The sequence below is a fragment of the Paralichthys olivaceus genome, chromosome 1 (assembly GCF_024713975.1).
Source record: "Paralichthys olivaceus isolate ysfri-2021 chromosome 1, ASM2471397v2, whole genome shotgun sequence".
Lineage (NCBI taxonomy): Eukaryota > Metazoa > Chordata > Actinopteri > Pleuronectiformes > Paralichthyidae > Paralichthys > Paralichthys olivaceus.
The window spans coordinates 21,008,958-21,024,836 of NC_091093.1; the positions used below are offsets into that span (position 1 = coordinate 21,008,958).

Sequence of the window (15,879 nt, forward strand, 5' to 3'; positions counted from 1 at the left end):
TAACATTTATGTAGTATGAGTAACCCTGCAGCGTGTTTCATTATGAACATTATAAGAAGTAGACACTAAATAAAAGAATTACATTTATTCTGAAGAAACCGGTATAATCTAACATTAAAAAACATCATTCAAATGTTTTACCTCCAAACAGTTTGATTACAGAACATAGTGTGATAGTGTTTTCTTCAGTCATGTTTTGTTGGCTTTTTGAAAAGATTTAAACAGATGCTGGAATGGAGGATTTATGAACAGAAAAACAAACACAATCAATATCAAAGCAAAACATGTTATAAAATAATCACTGATATAAAAAAGAAATACATTTAAAAGATTTGTTTTATATTTCAGGTTTGTTGTATGCATCATTACCGAGTAATCCTTGTCTGAAGATAAACCCCACCAGACATGGACTCACATTTCAACACACACTCTGTTTGCCCTGTAACATGCACAGCTCCTGTCTTTGTGACCACGTCAACACTTGATTTTACATTCTCATCGACTTTTCCTGAGCTCACCTCAAAACACTGGCACGAGCCATGTTGACACTTGTGTCCGAATGATCCTCAACATAAGGCACATTAGATTAAAGCCCCACGGTTTATACATCACATTCATTTTCCCCTGGTGCACTTCAATTCTCGTCCTGGACAAAAAACACTCATCAAACGTGTCTCGAAAAAAACGCCCGCAGCAGGATCTGTGTCTCTGTCTACTCGTGATGCTTCTCTCCGTGGGGTGTCACTGTCCAACTTAACGTGGGTCATACATGTTGGCCAGTTTCTGAAAGCGTGGTCCCCAGTTGTTGAGGTAGTCGTAGTCTTGGTCTCCGTCAGAGCTGCCTGAAGCGATGGAGCTGAGGCTGCCTGCCAGGGATCCCTCTCCCTCATAGTCGTAGATCAGAGCTGTGTCATATGGAGGCACGTTAGGATCATTGTCTGCTGCCTCAAGGCCCTGAGGAAAAAAAGGAAGTGATCAGTGACAGTGATAGTGACTTCCTGTCTTTCCTCTTTTGTGTGACATTAGATTCTGATTTGGGCCTGTTGTGAATTTTCTGGGTGAAGTCTCTCACGTCATTGATGTAATCCTCGATGTCAGTGGGATCTGCAGGAGGTCTCCTTGGGTAGGTGGGTGAGGGCAGGTTATGTGGGGCGTCCTTCCTGAGGGGCTGCTTGCATCGAGGAACACGAGGCATTGGGCAGTAGGACCCCGGGGTTGAAGGTGCATCATGGGGATTCCACAGCATGTCGATGTTAAAGGCGTTCTGCAAGATAAGATGAACAGTTTGGCGACGTGTACCTTTATGATAAGGAATGATGCACAAAAACAAACAAAACAAATCCACAATAACTAAATCTATTGGTGACACACAGACACCATTGTTTAAAATCAAATACAAATAAAACATGTGACATCTCACCTCGTCCTCCTCACCCCCTCCCTGCTCGTCGTAGTTGATGACGTTGTCACGGATGTCATCCTCCGATTCCCCGACAAGCAGACCCGCTCCTTTCTTGATGTGGTGGCGTCTCCCGCAGGTGGTCACTGCCACAGCCAGGAGGAGCAGCACTGCAGTCCAACACAGGGAAAACAGTGACCATTCATTCATTACAGATCTGTAGCCAACATTTTTATTGTCATATTGTATTATTTTGACTTTTAAAGTCGTCATGTCATTAGATGTCTTGTTGTGTTCAAACAACAGATCAGCACAAAGGTTTGAAAACAACAACTTAAAGCCTGACAGCCATGTGGAAGAGGACTTACACAGTAGGAGTGCAACACAGGCCATGATGATAATGAGAGCGATGAAGTTGATTCCCACACTGGAGCCTAAGACAGCCCCGGTCTCAGACTTACAGTCCCCGAAGGAGTCGCAGAGACACACGGTGATGTTAACCTGAGCGTAGGCGCTCAGAGTCGGGCTGCCAGAGTCTGACACCAGCACTGTGACTGCATACTCTCCTGCCTCCAGCGCCACCAGGGGCTGAAGCACTGCATGAGTATCTGAAGTGGGAAGGAACATGGACAGAGGGATAACATGAGGATGGTTTAACATCAGGAGGAGAGTAAACATCCTTTATACAAATCCACATTACTCCCTCTACCATCACCCTCACTGTTTCCTCACCATTAACTTGCACAACAGTCCAGTTCACTGACAGATAATCAGACATTTCAAAGGTAAAGGGTGCAGTGTGCGGAGGAAGATCCTCATCCACCGCCGTCACTATCAGACCAGAATGTGTCCGGTGTGCACCCCTGCACACAGAGCCGCTCAGAGGGAAGAGCTGAGGGGGGAAGTCATTGGTCTCCTTCAGTGTGATGACGACTGTGGCTGTGGTCGACACACCACCACCATCTACAGGGACGAACATTAATACACAGCGATGAGCGTACTGTTCTTATTATCAACGTCCAGCTAAAACATACCACAACAATCTATTGTTTGCTAATCGCTCTTAAAATGCAAAAACCAGCAGATGACATTTTGTACTAAGACATTATTTCCTCACAAAGCAGGTGAAAACCAAACTCATGTTTTTAACTTAAATCAACTTGCAAGACTGTTTTAAAACCAGATATGTTGATTCAAACTGTTGCAACACTCAAGCGTCCTATTAATAAATACATATATATATATATATACAATGCTAGAGGAACAGGGTCATGATAAGAGGATGAACTGACCTGTCACCTTCACCACAGCAGTGTAGATTTGGTTCTTAACATTTGGAGATCGCATGTTGAAGGTTCTCTTGGCTCTAATATCTCCTGTATCTCTGTCGATGTCCAGCCATTTCTCTGGATCTCTGATGATCTCATATCTACCACACAGAACGAGGAGGATTATTCTTTAGTTTAGTGACAGTTTTAAAAACAGGATATCGTCCCTATGTGTTGCTGCTGTATCTTCATACCTCAGCTCAGAATTATCCGGGTCAGAGGCGATGTTGCTCTTCAGGAGTGTCCCAGGAACCACAGACTCAGGGACCACGATCTGTATCGGGTCCTCCCTGAAATGTGGAGCTTCGTTCTCATTCACAACACTGACCACCACCATAGCAGAGCTCGCTGGGAGGTTGGGAGCCTTGTTACTCAGACTGTTGACATTTTCCACCGTTAACCTCAGCACATACTCACTATGTGCTTCAAAATCCAGAGGCTGCAACACAGGAGAGGACACAGTTTTTAAATGAAGGAAAACATAAGAAAGAAATCATAAACATTCATAGCAAAGACTTACATTTCAGTCATTTCTAACTAATTAACCATCACACATGCAGGAAAAGCCAAATTATAATCTTTTCTATGAGGAACCTCTAGTTCCAGACCTAACCACCAGGTGGTGGTGTTGAGTTGAGCTGTGTCTGTGGACCTCATTCTGAAAACCTCACAACAACACATACATGAGTCATTTGTCTTTGTCAGAGTAACTTTGGATACTTGACATGAATCCACATGTTTGATCACACTGAGACTTATGTGATGTCTCAATTAGAGCCCGACTGATGTGGAGTGAAAGAATTCCTGAAACTGATCTATCAGCTGAAATCTGTATGTTACAAATGATTGGCAATGATTCCTGAGATGTTATCAAACCCTTATGACAATGAAATGTAATTGAGTCTTGATATTTCTACAGTTTAAGTTTAGTTTCATACACTTGATAATAAGGAACTATAAACAAAGAGAAAAAAATGAATATATAAAAAAATATTCAGAAACATAAATGCTGATAGGATATATCTGTAGAAAGTTAATATTATTGTAAATCAGTCTGGCTCTATAGTCTCAATGTATGAAGGATACCTAACAATGATCATGACCCCTCCCTCACACTCTCCTCCGGCCAACTGTACCTTCACCACTGACACGATGCCCTGGTTGGTGACTGTGTCTGTAGCGATGGCGAAGTTTCCATCAGGATCATTGGAAATGAAATATTTGGCCTCCCAGTTTCCTGTTCCCCGATCGTCTCTGTCCGTCGCGTTCACCCGGCCGATCTCATAGTCCTGCTTGTTCTCCACTGCAGTCATACTGTACTGCATGCACACGGAACAGGTCGAAGCATTGAAATCATTGTGACCCAACGTATCTCATAACAAATGAAGGAAATTAACATGTAATATCTAATTATGTGATTTAATATGGAAAACAACAGAAAACCATGTATGGTTGTGTGAGACTCACCGAGACAGGGCTAAACTGCGGAGCATGGTTGTTGATGTCAGATACATGTATGACTGCCAGACCTTCGCCTGTTAGTCCCATGCCCCCCATGTCTCCAACCTGCAGTCTTAATCTGAAACTTTTCACCACCTGAAACAGAATTCAGCACATTTTTATGAAATGAACAATTTAAGGTTGTGAGAAAATCTTAACGTTGACCTGCATTTCACCTCTCTGTCGAGGCCGACGTCTCTCGTGTAGATGGCTCCTGTCTGGTTGTTGATACCAAACATGGTCTTGTTGATGGCGTTGGCAGGAACACTCTCCTGGCTGATGATGGAGTAGCTCAGAAAGGCGTTTTCTGTCATTGGGTCGTCGACATCAGTGGCTGAAACTGTCATCACTGATGTGCCTATGAGAAATAATAGTAATGTGATGGGAGAGCTGAGGCTGCGGGACTTAACTAATGTTTTCACTTAAACCTCCTATTCCTAAAATGGGGGGGATCTTTCAATCTAAACAATAATAAAATCTGCTTTGATGGCAGCGTGATCAGCAGGGGATCAATGATCCTTCACCACCATTACCAATGAAAATCTACCTGATGTTCATGGATGAGGTCATGTATTAAAGTTTTATTCACATTATGCAGCAAAGTGATAAATGTTATATCTTTCAAATGTGGATTGTGTGAAGCAGCCGGGGTACACAGGATAAGCAAATTCCGGATTCAAACCAGAATGCTACTCAGGCTACTTCAAGAAGGAGATGTAACCTGGGATCTTTAGGAAACTGTGTTTAAGATGAGAAAATGAAAGGTTAGTAATGTAAAATATAACACACGGACGTACCTGGGACAGAGAACTCAGAGACAGCACCGACAAACTGGCTCTGGGTGAAAGCGGGTCTGTTGTCGTTCTGATCCAGCACCACTATCTCTATGGTGGTGGGATTCTCTAGTCTCTCTCCACTGGGCGACAGCGCAAATGCTTTCAGCTACAGGAACACAAAACACACACTCTTAATTTATTTGACTTTTGATGTAATGATAATAACAAAGCTCCACAACTTATTTGAATGTTGGCTCAAGTTAAACGTTAATTAACACCAATCAAGCATTCCATAAGGGAAATATTTGACAATCTGCAGGTATCTTTAATCCATGTACACAACATATGCTGGGTAAATGTGCAGGATGTTTGCCTGGACATCATGAGTATACATCACGAGTCATCTGGTGTGAAACATCCTGAAGTTGCTCCCTAGTTGCCCATTAAGGCCCATGGAAACTGACCTCTGTCTGTTTGTGCTGGTGTCTGAAGCAGATCTACACTTTGAGACGAAAACACGGACCCTCACTTTGAAACACATGGCCGGTGTCTCTCTGAGCTTTGTGGCTTGTGTTAAGTGCCTCTGTTTGATTGGGCTTTAAAACACATTTCAAGAGTCTGGATGATTAAAAGTTGCCAAACCAATAAATGCTCTCTTACTGTGAAGCTCCTGTATTTCTCTCGGTCCAGCGGCCGCTTGCTCCTGATCACTCCCGTTTTATCGTCGATCTCAAACAGATTCTTGGGCTCCTGGTCCACCCCCGGTCCTTCCAACTTGTAGATCACCTCACCTGTAAAGATTTTGTCCGATTTGATCTGGACAGAGGAAGGAGATACGATTGTTACAACCTCAGGGGAAGGTGGAAGGAGCGTGGGGGGTTGTAAACCATATGTCGTAACACCAGATGTGAGGATGTTGACGGGGACCTTGAGACAGGAGTGTTTAAACTCAGAGAGGTCTGTGACTTACAGCAGGAAATGAGATTCTGAAGTAATAGTAGCAGGGAGTCCATATTTCATGTATTTTGTAGTCACTGCTTTTGACATATTGTCTTTACAGCAAAGTCATCACTTCATAAAAGTGCCTCAATATTTGTTCCTGTACGAGAGGATTTATATATTACTGGTCGTCTGTAACACCATCAACATTTACCTTACACGCGTCTTTGAAAAACTGGTGCAGTGTGTGATCATTTAAAATCAACGGTGCATGGCTACACAGCAGTGTGTTTAACTGGAGTCACTCATCAGCTCATTCAAACAAATGCATAATAAAGATAAAAACACCAGATTCTTCCTTAATCACAGTCTAATTTTAATGATAGTTTAAGTATCACTGTTACTCATATTGTATACACATATATCTGCACGTTAGCAACTGCTGTGAAACATTAGAAGCTAAATGTCACTAAAACTAAAGTAAAGCTGCTTTCAGACATGTACTGACAAACATTTTTCCAGATGGGCTGCATATGAGAATGCAAATGTCCGTGTCCATTGCTCTGGACACTTTCCAGAACTTCTCCTGTCAGCCCCCTGTTAAAATGTCAGGGTGTTTTTTCTTGTTGTTACAAGTGAATGAAAATGTGAATGATTTACATAGAATACTTTATTAGCTTGCTGAGCAGCCAAACACGATATGTTACATGATATCAGAGTCAGATTTTTTCATTTTTGTCATCCATGTACTTTGCAATACTACAACAGACCACCTCTATATCTATTATACTGCAAGAACAATGTACTATATGAATCAACTGTTAATGTTTAAGGTGCTGTTAGCTTTAGCCTCAGTCTTTTCTCCAAGATTTCTGATTTCACAGCAGGAGAAAACTTTCTTTTGAAAGTCACAGAACTATTGTGTTGAAGCTTTCAAAATAATGTGAGAGGTAAATTGAAAACTGTGCATGAGCCATGTGAACAGGTTGATCATGCTCTTTACCTGGAGGGTGTTTCTGTGTGAGGACTGTGCACCACATCCGGACAAATATGTTTCATCAGACATCTGACTCGTGCTTTTCAACAGACTTTATTGTGAACCTTTAGTTTAAGTACTTTTGACACCAGAGATCTGCATTTATCTTTCATGATGTTATATACTGAAGCTTTTACCTGGACAAGGTTTTCAGGAACCTGCTTGCTGTTCTCCAACACTCTGATTGGAGGGATGATCCAGTCTCTCCTCACCCGGATCAATCCCCTTCCTTGATTTCTCCAGGGATAAAGAGCCTGAGGATGAAGCTCTTCCTCATTTTGATGATGTTCTGTAGAGCTCCATGCCTGACGGTCACAGGAACATGCAGTTAATTCAGAGTTAACCTCCATTACATCAAACATAGACATATAATATGTGGATAAGTCAATTGAAGTTTTTGTTTCCAGTCTTCCTCCTTCAGGGAACGACACAAATAACGTCATTATAGTTATATGCAGCTGTTAAAATCAATATCCTAAGTATCCCTCAGTGCTATTTACTCTCACAGGCCTGATGGAATTTGTGTATGTTAGCTGTAGCGGGGATTGTTCAGGGCAGAAGGTCTGAGGGGCCACGGCTTCAGGTTTCACTCACTAATACACGTCTTTGTCAGCTCCCTTTGAACTGAGCGCAGATTCATCTCAGGACGAGGAAACGCAAACACTCACGCTCATTTCACAAGCCCTCCTCCTCCAACACACTGCTGTCCCCACCATGTTCACACAAATACACCCACACATGAGAAACACACTCACGCTACAGCTGTCGACTGTGGATTTAGACCCTGTGCTTTCCCACCCGCATTCCCACTCACACACACAAATTCCCCCTTTATGCTTAGCTCTGCACCTGACTGGGAGTTTGGGGTCACCTTACGGATCTGCTCTGCTGCAGGATTCCACACCCACACACCCACACACCCACACATCCACACACACACACACACACACATCCACACACACCCACACACTGATATACAGTACATGCACGTGCATCAACAAAACACCATCCCACGCTCATGTCCAACATTACACTTCCGTGAGCTGCTTCCTCTGTGGGAATTCACTGGACTCAGCATTACGTCCCATATGTTTAACAGCTCAAAGTCACAGTCCAATGAGACCAGACATAAACTAAGATATAACTGAACATGAACTCACTAAAACAGTGGATACAATTGTGAATATTTTCTAAATGGCCTGTGATCCCTCGTTTCAGGGGTGGGTGGGCTAATATTCCGATCCTCTGGCACGCTGCTGGACAGTACAGCGGGGAATGGCAACCATGGCGGGCATCTGCCGGCCAAGTCAGGGGGCAGGCTAATCTTAGACTGTTCTATATTCTCGGCCCGTACCTATTTAACTTTTCGAAGCCGTCCTCATCTACACATCCACAGAGATGTTTACAGTCGCATTCCAGCAGTGCCTGTCACCCACACAAATTCATCCTGATAGATATCCACTTCCATGTTTAAGCCTTCTCCATATACAAGCTCTCAAACCTCCTCCAGTGTAGCACATGCTGTGTATAGATATTTAACCTCAAAATCAATAACAGCTGCATCACAGTTGTTTGCCAAATATAGTAGTTTCTCAGTTTGACTGATTTGTGAACCACCTCGTCTTTAAGAATGCCCACACAGCAAATTCATCATGAAGACACACAACGTCTCTGTAGTACATCCTGTTTTACTACCATAGAACATTTAGGATGAAAGTGTGACATGATAACGTCTACATGAGAATATACAAAGATGAATTTGATAAAAAAAACTACATTTAGTCTAAAATCCTGCTAGAATTTCATCATTAGTACTATAAATGATATGGTTGATAATGGTTGATGTTAGTTTTGACATTTGGTTAAATTCAAAGATTTTATCAGGATCTAAGGATGAATGTTGATTTGGCAAAAAGATGCGTGATATATATGCAAATGCAGAACATCTAGATCATTGTTAAAACCATCAGGTCCTGGAGATTTCATTTTAGAAAATAAGATGGTAGCTTTTTTAATTTGCTGGTCTAGGTCATATTTTTCTTCCTCTAATATGCATGGAGGAATAATGTTTTAGAATTACTGTTCTGATTCATTGAGACTTTCAAATTTTCATTAAATTTGGTGTGGATTCATTGTTGGATTGGAGTGGATTAATAACTAATTATACATGTTGGTCTATATCTCATCATTACATTTGGAACCTAATGATTTTTGTTAACAACTCTTTAAATCTTAACGCTGCTTCTTATTCTTTAGGCTGCTTAATTCTCCTCTATGGCATTTTAAAGCTTCAGTGCACAAAAGTGCAACTAAAATATGAATAATTTCTCTTATTTTATTTTTATTTTCTTGATGACCAGCTGACAGACCAACATGCCGTGATTCAAACAATTCATCCATTAATGGTAAAAAACGAGAGCTTGCATGTGCTACAGAATATTTTTCCTAATTCCTGTTTATTATCATTTACATTTCTCTTCTAAATTGATGTATTCAGTATGTGTAAATATTGCAGAATGTAAAAAGTAAATAGTATATCTGTTCGTACGTTATGTAACTGATCATCAATTACATGCAGCAAATGGAAATGTAAAACAATCTCAGACACCAGCACATGAATGCAATAAATCTGAAAATGTTTGGTCAATATAGAATTGTGGACTGAATTTAAAGTCTGCTGCTTGTTTTTAAGTTGAGCAAAAATGAAGACACAAACTTTAATGTGGAAATACTGAAGAAAACCACAACAAAAAGTCAGATAACACTTTTTTAACACCCTTTATCTCTGTCATGTCCTGTGTCTTCAGTCTGAACATGACACTGTGTTTGGAACAGTGGCTGCAAGTATCTGTTGTAATGTTTTTACCAGACCAAGATGAGGAAACTTGAATGGAAGTGTCACGTTACCAATTAGACCAACAAGTACCTCTTCTGACAGTCAAAGTGACGACACCACACACAGATCAACCATTTTAGAGGCTTTTCCCAGACACTAAAACAGCTTGACCTTTGACCTCAGGCCCTCACATAGGTATGGACAGCTTGTTTGGGGAAGATATGCCCTCACTACAGGAGTCATGAAGCACTCTGCTGCTGCTGAGGAGGAATGTTTGTTGAGTTCTGCTTGATTCCTCCTCCTTGATGCTGGATTCAAGAATTAAAGTGTACTTAGTATTCTATTGATTTTAAGTACAGATGTTCACTAGAAACCTATTTTGAATATGTCCTGTCTTTAGGAAAGGACTGGTAAATAGAAATGGGACTATCAAAATTCAGTTTTGAATTTATCATCATCTCTGTATGTTTTCACTCCTGTCCATTTGTTTTTTTTTATTTGTAAGTAAAATTACACAAAAACGAGCAGAAGGATTACCGTGAAACCTGTTGGAAGGTTGTGTGATGGGTAAAGAAATTAACCATTAAAGTTTGTTGTGTATTCAGATCAGATCATTTCTTTAATTTCTTTAACATCGCATTGATTTGTCAGAGAATAATTTACTGATCATGATGTCAGTCATTTTTAGTGGACTGATATTTATTATTATTTGATGCGGAATCAGATAAAAATAAGATCTAATGAATTTAGATGTGGTTTCATTAGGGGACTGTTGGCCAAGGTATATGCTGTCTCCTGTTTCTTGCATTGTGCCTTAAGGACACATTAATGAGCATTTACAATCGGCCTTCCCAGCATGCCTCAGAACCACCCTGATTTCAGATTGTTTGGCACAGGCTTAAAGCATTGGTAGCCTACAGGAAGTGGGGAATGTTTACGCCACACAAATGAGACTGAATGTGAAAGAAAGAAATGTAACTGGGAAAACCACAATTCCTGTGATGTTTTTAATAACTGACAGATTTTTCAAAAATCCCTCATTGTAACATTTGAGTAAGTAAAAAAGCACCTCCGCCCAGAGACAGCCCACTCTAACTGTTTATGAATCTTTGTTTCTATCTTTATCTCAATCAGAGTGTCTCCTCTCCAGACTTGTGTGAGAGGAACAGTCATGCAAATAACTCAGGAACAACTCACTGCTCAGCCTGAGAAGCAACGTCTAGCACGTCTGACACCTCCTTCAGCCGCAGGCCAAGAGGTCGCACAGGTGCCTCCCTGGTCACTTCTGTTACTGGACGTTCAACCACAGTCACCATAAACCACCCTGGTCCCACACCCCACTCTTTGCTAAGTCATGACTGCCCAGCATCGGTATGGACACCCTATTTATGGTGCCACTACCAGTGTGTGTCCTCTTTGGAGCAGATGTCTGATCTGTAGGAATGCTGAGCAAGGTTATAACATTCAAGTAAGTCTAAAGGGAGGACTCAATAGAGGGAGAAATGTGGAGGCACGGAAAAAATGTACATGGAAATTATTTGACAAGTGGTGGATTAAAGATACTTAAAGGTTCAGTGTGTAGAATTTAGTGACATCTAGAGGTGAAGTTGCATGTTGCAGCTGAAGGTTTGTCTGGTTTGGACGACATGGCAGCCTCCACAGAGAGGACCCCCCCATGTAAATATAAAGTTGTTAAATATAAAGGGCCCATTCTACGGTAAAGAAAACAACAATTCATACAATTTAGATGAAACAAACTAGTGAAAACAATCCTTTAATAATAAAGATCTAATCAAAAACCTTTGTTTCTAGTGATTTTAAATGTGGTTCCATGAGGAGACTGTTGGGCCTTGGCTGAGGAATCCCCTCTACTGAGTGCCACTCAGTCTATTTACTGTGGTGCAAATCTGATTTGGAAAAAAAAAAAAGTACATCTTTGAAATATAAATTACTAATCCAATGACGGCTTTAAAGGGGCTGTAAAATGTTTATAAATGACTCCCTCATATTAAACAGCAGCATTACTAAATACAGCTGTTCAGCGAAGCGTCACGAGGAACAGTGAAGCGTCTGGAACATACTGAACATCTGGAAACTCAGAAGTTTCATTTTTGGTGGTGAATTCCTTTGAAGAGTGAATTTACAACACTGATAGAGTCTGTTTACAGAATTTCAAGACTGTATTTCCAAATCGCTAGATGCTAACTAACATTTGCTACAAGCTTATAAAAAAATTACACTAATAAAAGAAAGCAAAAGTTGTATTATTGCTCCAAACTACAGATTAGCCTACATATAATATGCATTTCCAGAGTTTAAGTTTAAAATGACATGGAAAACACATCTCCACTTCCTTTGTCAGAAAATAAAACTAAATAGACGTAATATGGAAATAAAGTCTGTGGGGTTGTGATCATGGAGCCACAGTTATTGTATCAAATTAATAATTTAAACAAAAGTCACCAGAGAAAACTGTATTGAACTTGACTTTTTTAGAGACGTATATGGTTTCATGTGCGGAATCACTACAGATATTACTCATATTTTCTTTGTATATTATTCTTCAAAAAGTAAAATGAACAGAAATATGCTATAAATTCTAATTAGTAAATAATCTGAATCAGATGAATTCAACCACCAGCAGCTGTCAGTGCAGTCCAAGTGAAAGCTCCCAGTGTCACCTGATAGCTTCCACTTGTGCGTCAGTTGCGCTCGATTCATTCTCAGGGAGCTGGTTTCGTTTTGAACCGGACGGCGCTCGGGCCTGTGGTGGTGGGTGTCTGTTGAGGTGAGGAGTGGGCTGCAGCCACAGCTGTTCCCAGATGCATACGTGATGCCATTTGTCCTGCTCTGTAATCCCCCTGGCGGAAAGAGGAGTGGGCCACTTCTGGACCATGAAATTGGGTACAAATCAAGAGACTGTAGCAGAGGCCAGCTGGCGCTAAGGTCTCACTCATCGGAAACAATCAGTCAGAGGATTTAGAGTCTGAATCAGTCGTCCTGCTGGGCGTGGATACCTGAGAGCTGTTTTACACTGACTAAGGTTTCAGGGGGAGCAAACGATAAAAAGACAACGTCCCGATCATAAAACTGGTTGACTGAGCAGTCAAGTCCATTTCCTCTGTTTTTCGGCCTCAATGTTTTTTACAGTCATCGACTCATCACTTCATAAGTTAATGGATTTATACATGAATGTAAAAATCGACTTTCTTTAATTAACACAAACTAAATTGCACAAATCATCAGACCCCTTAATATGAGAGATTTGTCTTCATCAGGATCCATGAACTACAGGTTGTTGCCTTCAGATCATTCAGAAGTTACTTCTGGTGACTGAAATAAAATTATAACTAAAGTCCTGAGTACTTGAGCAGAAATATCTTTTGGGTAATGTCACAGGACGTCAGGGCCTCACTGTGACAAATTGGTTTTCCCCCTGGCTGTGTCAGTGATTTATGACTTCCATGGTCAAAATACACAAAAAATATTTTCTCGGGCTTTAAGTCAGATAGTGGAATATGAAAATAAACCACAAAAGTAGCACATGGTTAAAATAAAGACTCCAAAGATTCTCAAAAATCTTCACACAAAAAAAGCTACACAGAATCTGCAACATTCACAATGGCTTAAATTATTTACTATGACGTTCCCCAAGAATCCCCCATGGCTCCGTCACTCACCCTCCCAACCTTGGCTGCATTACAACTCCAAACACAGAGAAAGACTGATGGTGTTTGGAAGTGCAGTTGGTAATACGTCAGTTTACATTGTCATCCATTTTGGAACTCATAATGGCGTCTGCTGACAGGGGCGACTAATGATGCCCGGAGCCCTCTGTACACATCTGGAGTCTCGTCCTCCTCAGGACGCTTCATCATCCTCGTTACAACTCGAGTGTTTATATCGGCCGCAACCTCTGATTGCAGAGCCGGTGCAGTGCCTCCATATTGATGAAAATAAGTTGATGTTTTGTTGAGGACATCACTCAGGTAAGAATATAAATGTTGTATCTGAGGAGCAGGGCCAGTGGGAGGTCACTCTGCAGCCAAGCTCGCACTCTGAAGGAGCAGGAAGTGAGAGGAGCCAAAAATTGGAAGTAGGTTAAATCTAGACCCATACAGCAGAGGAAGGGGTGGGGTGGGGACATTTTTAAACAATTCGGAAACACCACTCCTACAAGCTCCATTGCTCGGGCACCTGTCCCTTAAATTCTTTTCAAGTCTTCAACTCAAACGGGAAACAAGGACAAACGTACTTCAATTCTCAAATAAATCAACATGAGGTAAAGTCTGTTTCTTACCTGACTAAGCAGTGAACCCAGCAGACACACCATCATCATCTTCATCCCCATCCTCAGTACCTGCACTCAGAAACTCAGTATAAACAGACCACTGATGAATCAAAGATCTGAGGCTCCTCCAACTGGGACCTGAGCTCCTGAGTGGCTCCACTGGACAACAAGGCCAAACTCTCGAACCCTAAACCTTCTCCTTCTTTCTCTCTGTCCTCTTGCTCACGCAGTCTCTCCCTCTGTCTCTCCCCCTTTCCCTCTCCCAGCGCCCGTCTCTCACAGCTCCTCCCTGTCCATAGCTGGGGTATGTCTCACAGTCGCTGGGTAGGGGGTTAGAATTTCAGCAGCGGCCCTCCCAAGTACCCCAGCACATGTGCTGTCACTCATGAACCCAGTGGAGGAGGGAGAGAGAGAGAGGGAGAGAGATGGAGAGAGAGGCAGGGCAGCTGTTGGTAGTGTGGATGGAGTCTGTCTCCACCTGATGAAAATGAGTGTGTGAGTAAACTTCAACACATTTCTGAGCAAAACATACGAAGCAGAAATGTGAAATCACCATTTCAGTAAAATATATTTAAAAAAAATGTGTTTTAAAATTCTCTTTTTAAATGTAGCTTGTTGAAAAGTGCTGAAAGGTGTTCTAAAGTCTTTGAGCTCTGGCAAACATAGAATAATGTGAAGTCAGAAGCAACGCTGGTTGTTTTCAGTGTTGGCACTGCACCATTCAGCAGCTGGGTCAAGTAGTTCAACCTTGGGAGCCTTAACAAATAAGGGCTTGCATTTCAAATTACTTTAATAACATTTCTGCTGTTGGTGAAATAATGGACATCACAGTTTCTCAGAGACAAATTGACATCTTTACATGTCTTGTAAAGTCAGTCGTCCTCCCACCAGAAGGTTGGCAGTTCTATCCCTATCTTCCCCAATCTGAATGCTGAAGCGTCCTTGGGCAAGATAATGAACCACTTCTCATAGAGAGAGGTGCTGCACATAGATGCACTGTATGAATGTGTCTGTAAAAAAGATGAATGGAAATCTGTACTGTAAAGAACTTTGAGTAGTTATCAAGACGAGAAAAGTAAGATGCAAATACAAATCATTTACAATTTGTTTTTGTCTGATCAACAGCCCAAAACCCAGATTTACAAAACCAAAAAAGCAAAACATACCAATAGGTAAGTCACTATTTATATTAGTATGTCTCATTTTTGAGAATTTCTCAGTATTTTGAGATACTGAGTTATTATTTTGTAAAATGTTTTAATTTTAATGATGAAGTGGTGGAAATTAGTTTCCATAAAAAACAGCTAATGACGTCAATTCTAAAACTAAATAGGCACGAAAATCAATTCAACAGTTCGATTTCTTTGTAGGTCCTCTAACATCAACATGATAACAAAGAAATAGAAATAAAACATGTTTGTGTATTTTACAGACCCCACTCGACAACACAATTTACTGTTCTGTCAAAGTCCTCAGAGGGTTAGAAGAGGATTTCTTTTCGAATCCATCTTCTTCAGATGACTCTTGATGTCGTGAGGTCGGATGTGCGACCTCCCTGTGCCGTGTGGTGTGAGTTGCACCCTCACATATTCAGAACATTCACACACAACCCTTTGATCGCCTGCTATTTTGGACTCTCTGTCAAAGCAGAAGATGAAGATCTATGGTGCTCTATGAGTGATGTCAAAATACAGACTGCCATGACTGTGATGCTTGAAATGTCACTAAACGTTGCCATGACCCATCAGGTACAAGCGAGGAATGCCTGCGTACA

The 15,879-nt window shown here is 41.3% G+C and overlaps 1 protein-coding gene across 1 annotated transcript; it reads right to left on the reverse strand.

Annotated features, from left to right (window-relative positions):
- Positions 1-70: 70 nt before the first annotated feature.
- Positions 71-14,334, reverse strand: cdh15 (cadherin 15, type 1, M-cadherin (myotubule)). The gene is made up of 14 exons (XM_020079892.2): positions 14,115-14,334; positions 7,116-7,283; positions 5,664-5,819; positions 5,025-5,169; positions 4,404-4,585; positions 4,195-4,323; positions 3,864-4,046; positions 2,922-3,166; positions 2,692-2,828; positions 2,132-2,362; positions 1,768-2,007; positions 1,421-1,569; positions 1,073-1,264; positions 71-954 (listed from the first exon to the last, which is right to left on the reverse strand). The coding sequence occupies exons 1-14, from the start codon at positions 14,163-14,165 to the stop codon at positions 754-756; spliced, it is 2,409 nt and encodes an 802-aa protein (XP_019935451.2). The 5' UTR covers positions 14,166-14,334; the 3' UTR covers positions 71-753.
- Positions 14,335-15,879: the final 1,545 nt, after the last annotated feature.

Bases quoted from the DNA above. Each gene is read 5' to 3' on its own strand.
- cdh15 (XM_020079892.2), bottom strand. From the start codon at position 14,165: ATGGGGATGAAGATGATGATGGTGTGTCTGCTGGGTTCACTGCTTAGT. The intron at 5,170-5,663 runs GTAAGAGAGCAT...GTGTTCCTGTAG, and splicing joins AGAAATACAGGAGCTTCACA to CTGAAAGCATTTGCGCTGTC. The intron at 1,265-1,420 runs GTGAGATGTCAC...CTTATCTTGCAG, and splicing joins GAGGGGGTGAGGAGGACGAG to AACGCCTTTAACATCGACAT.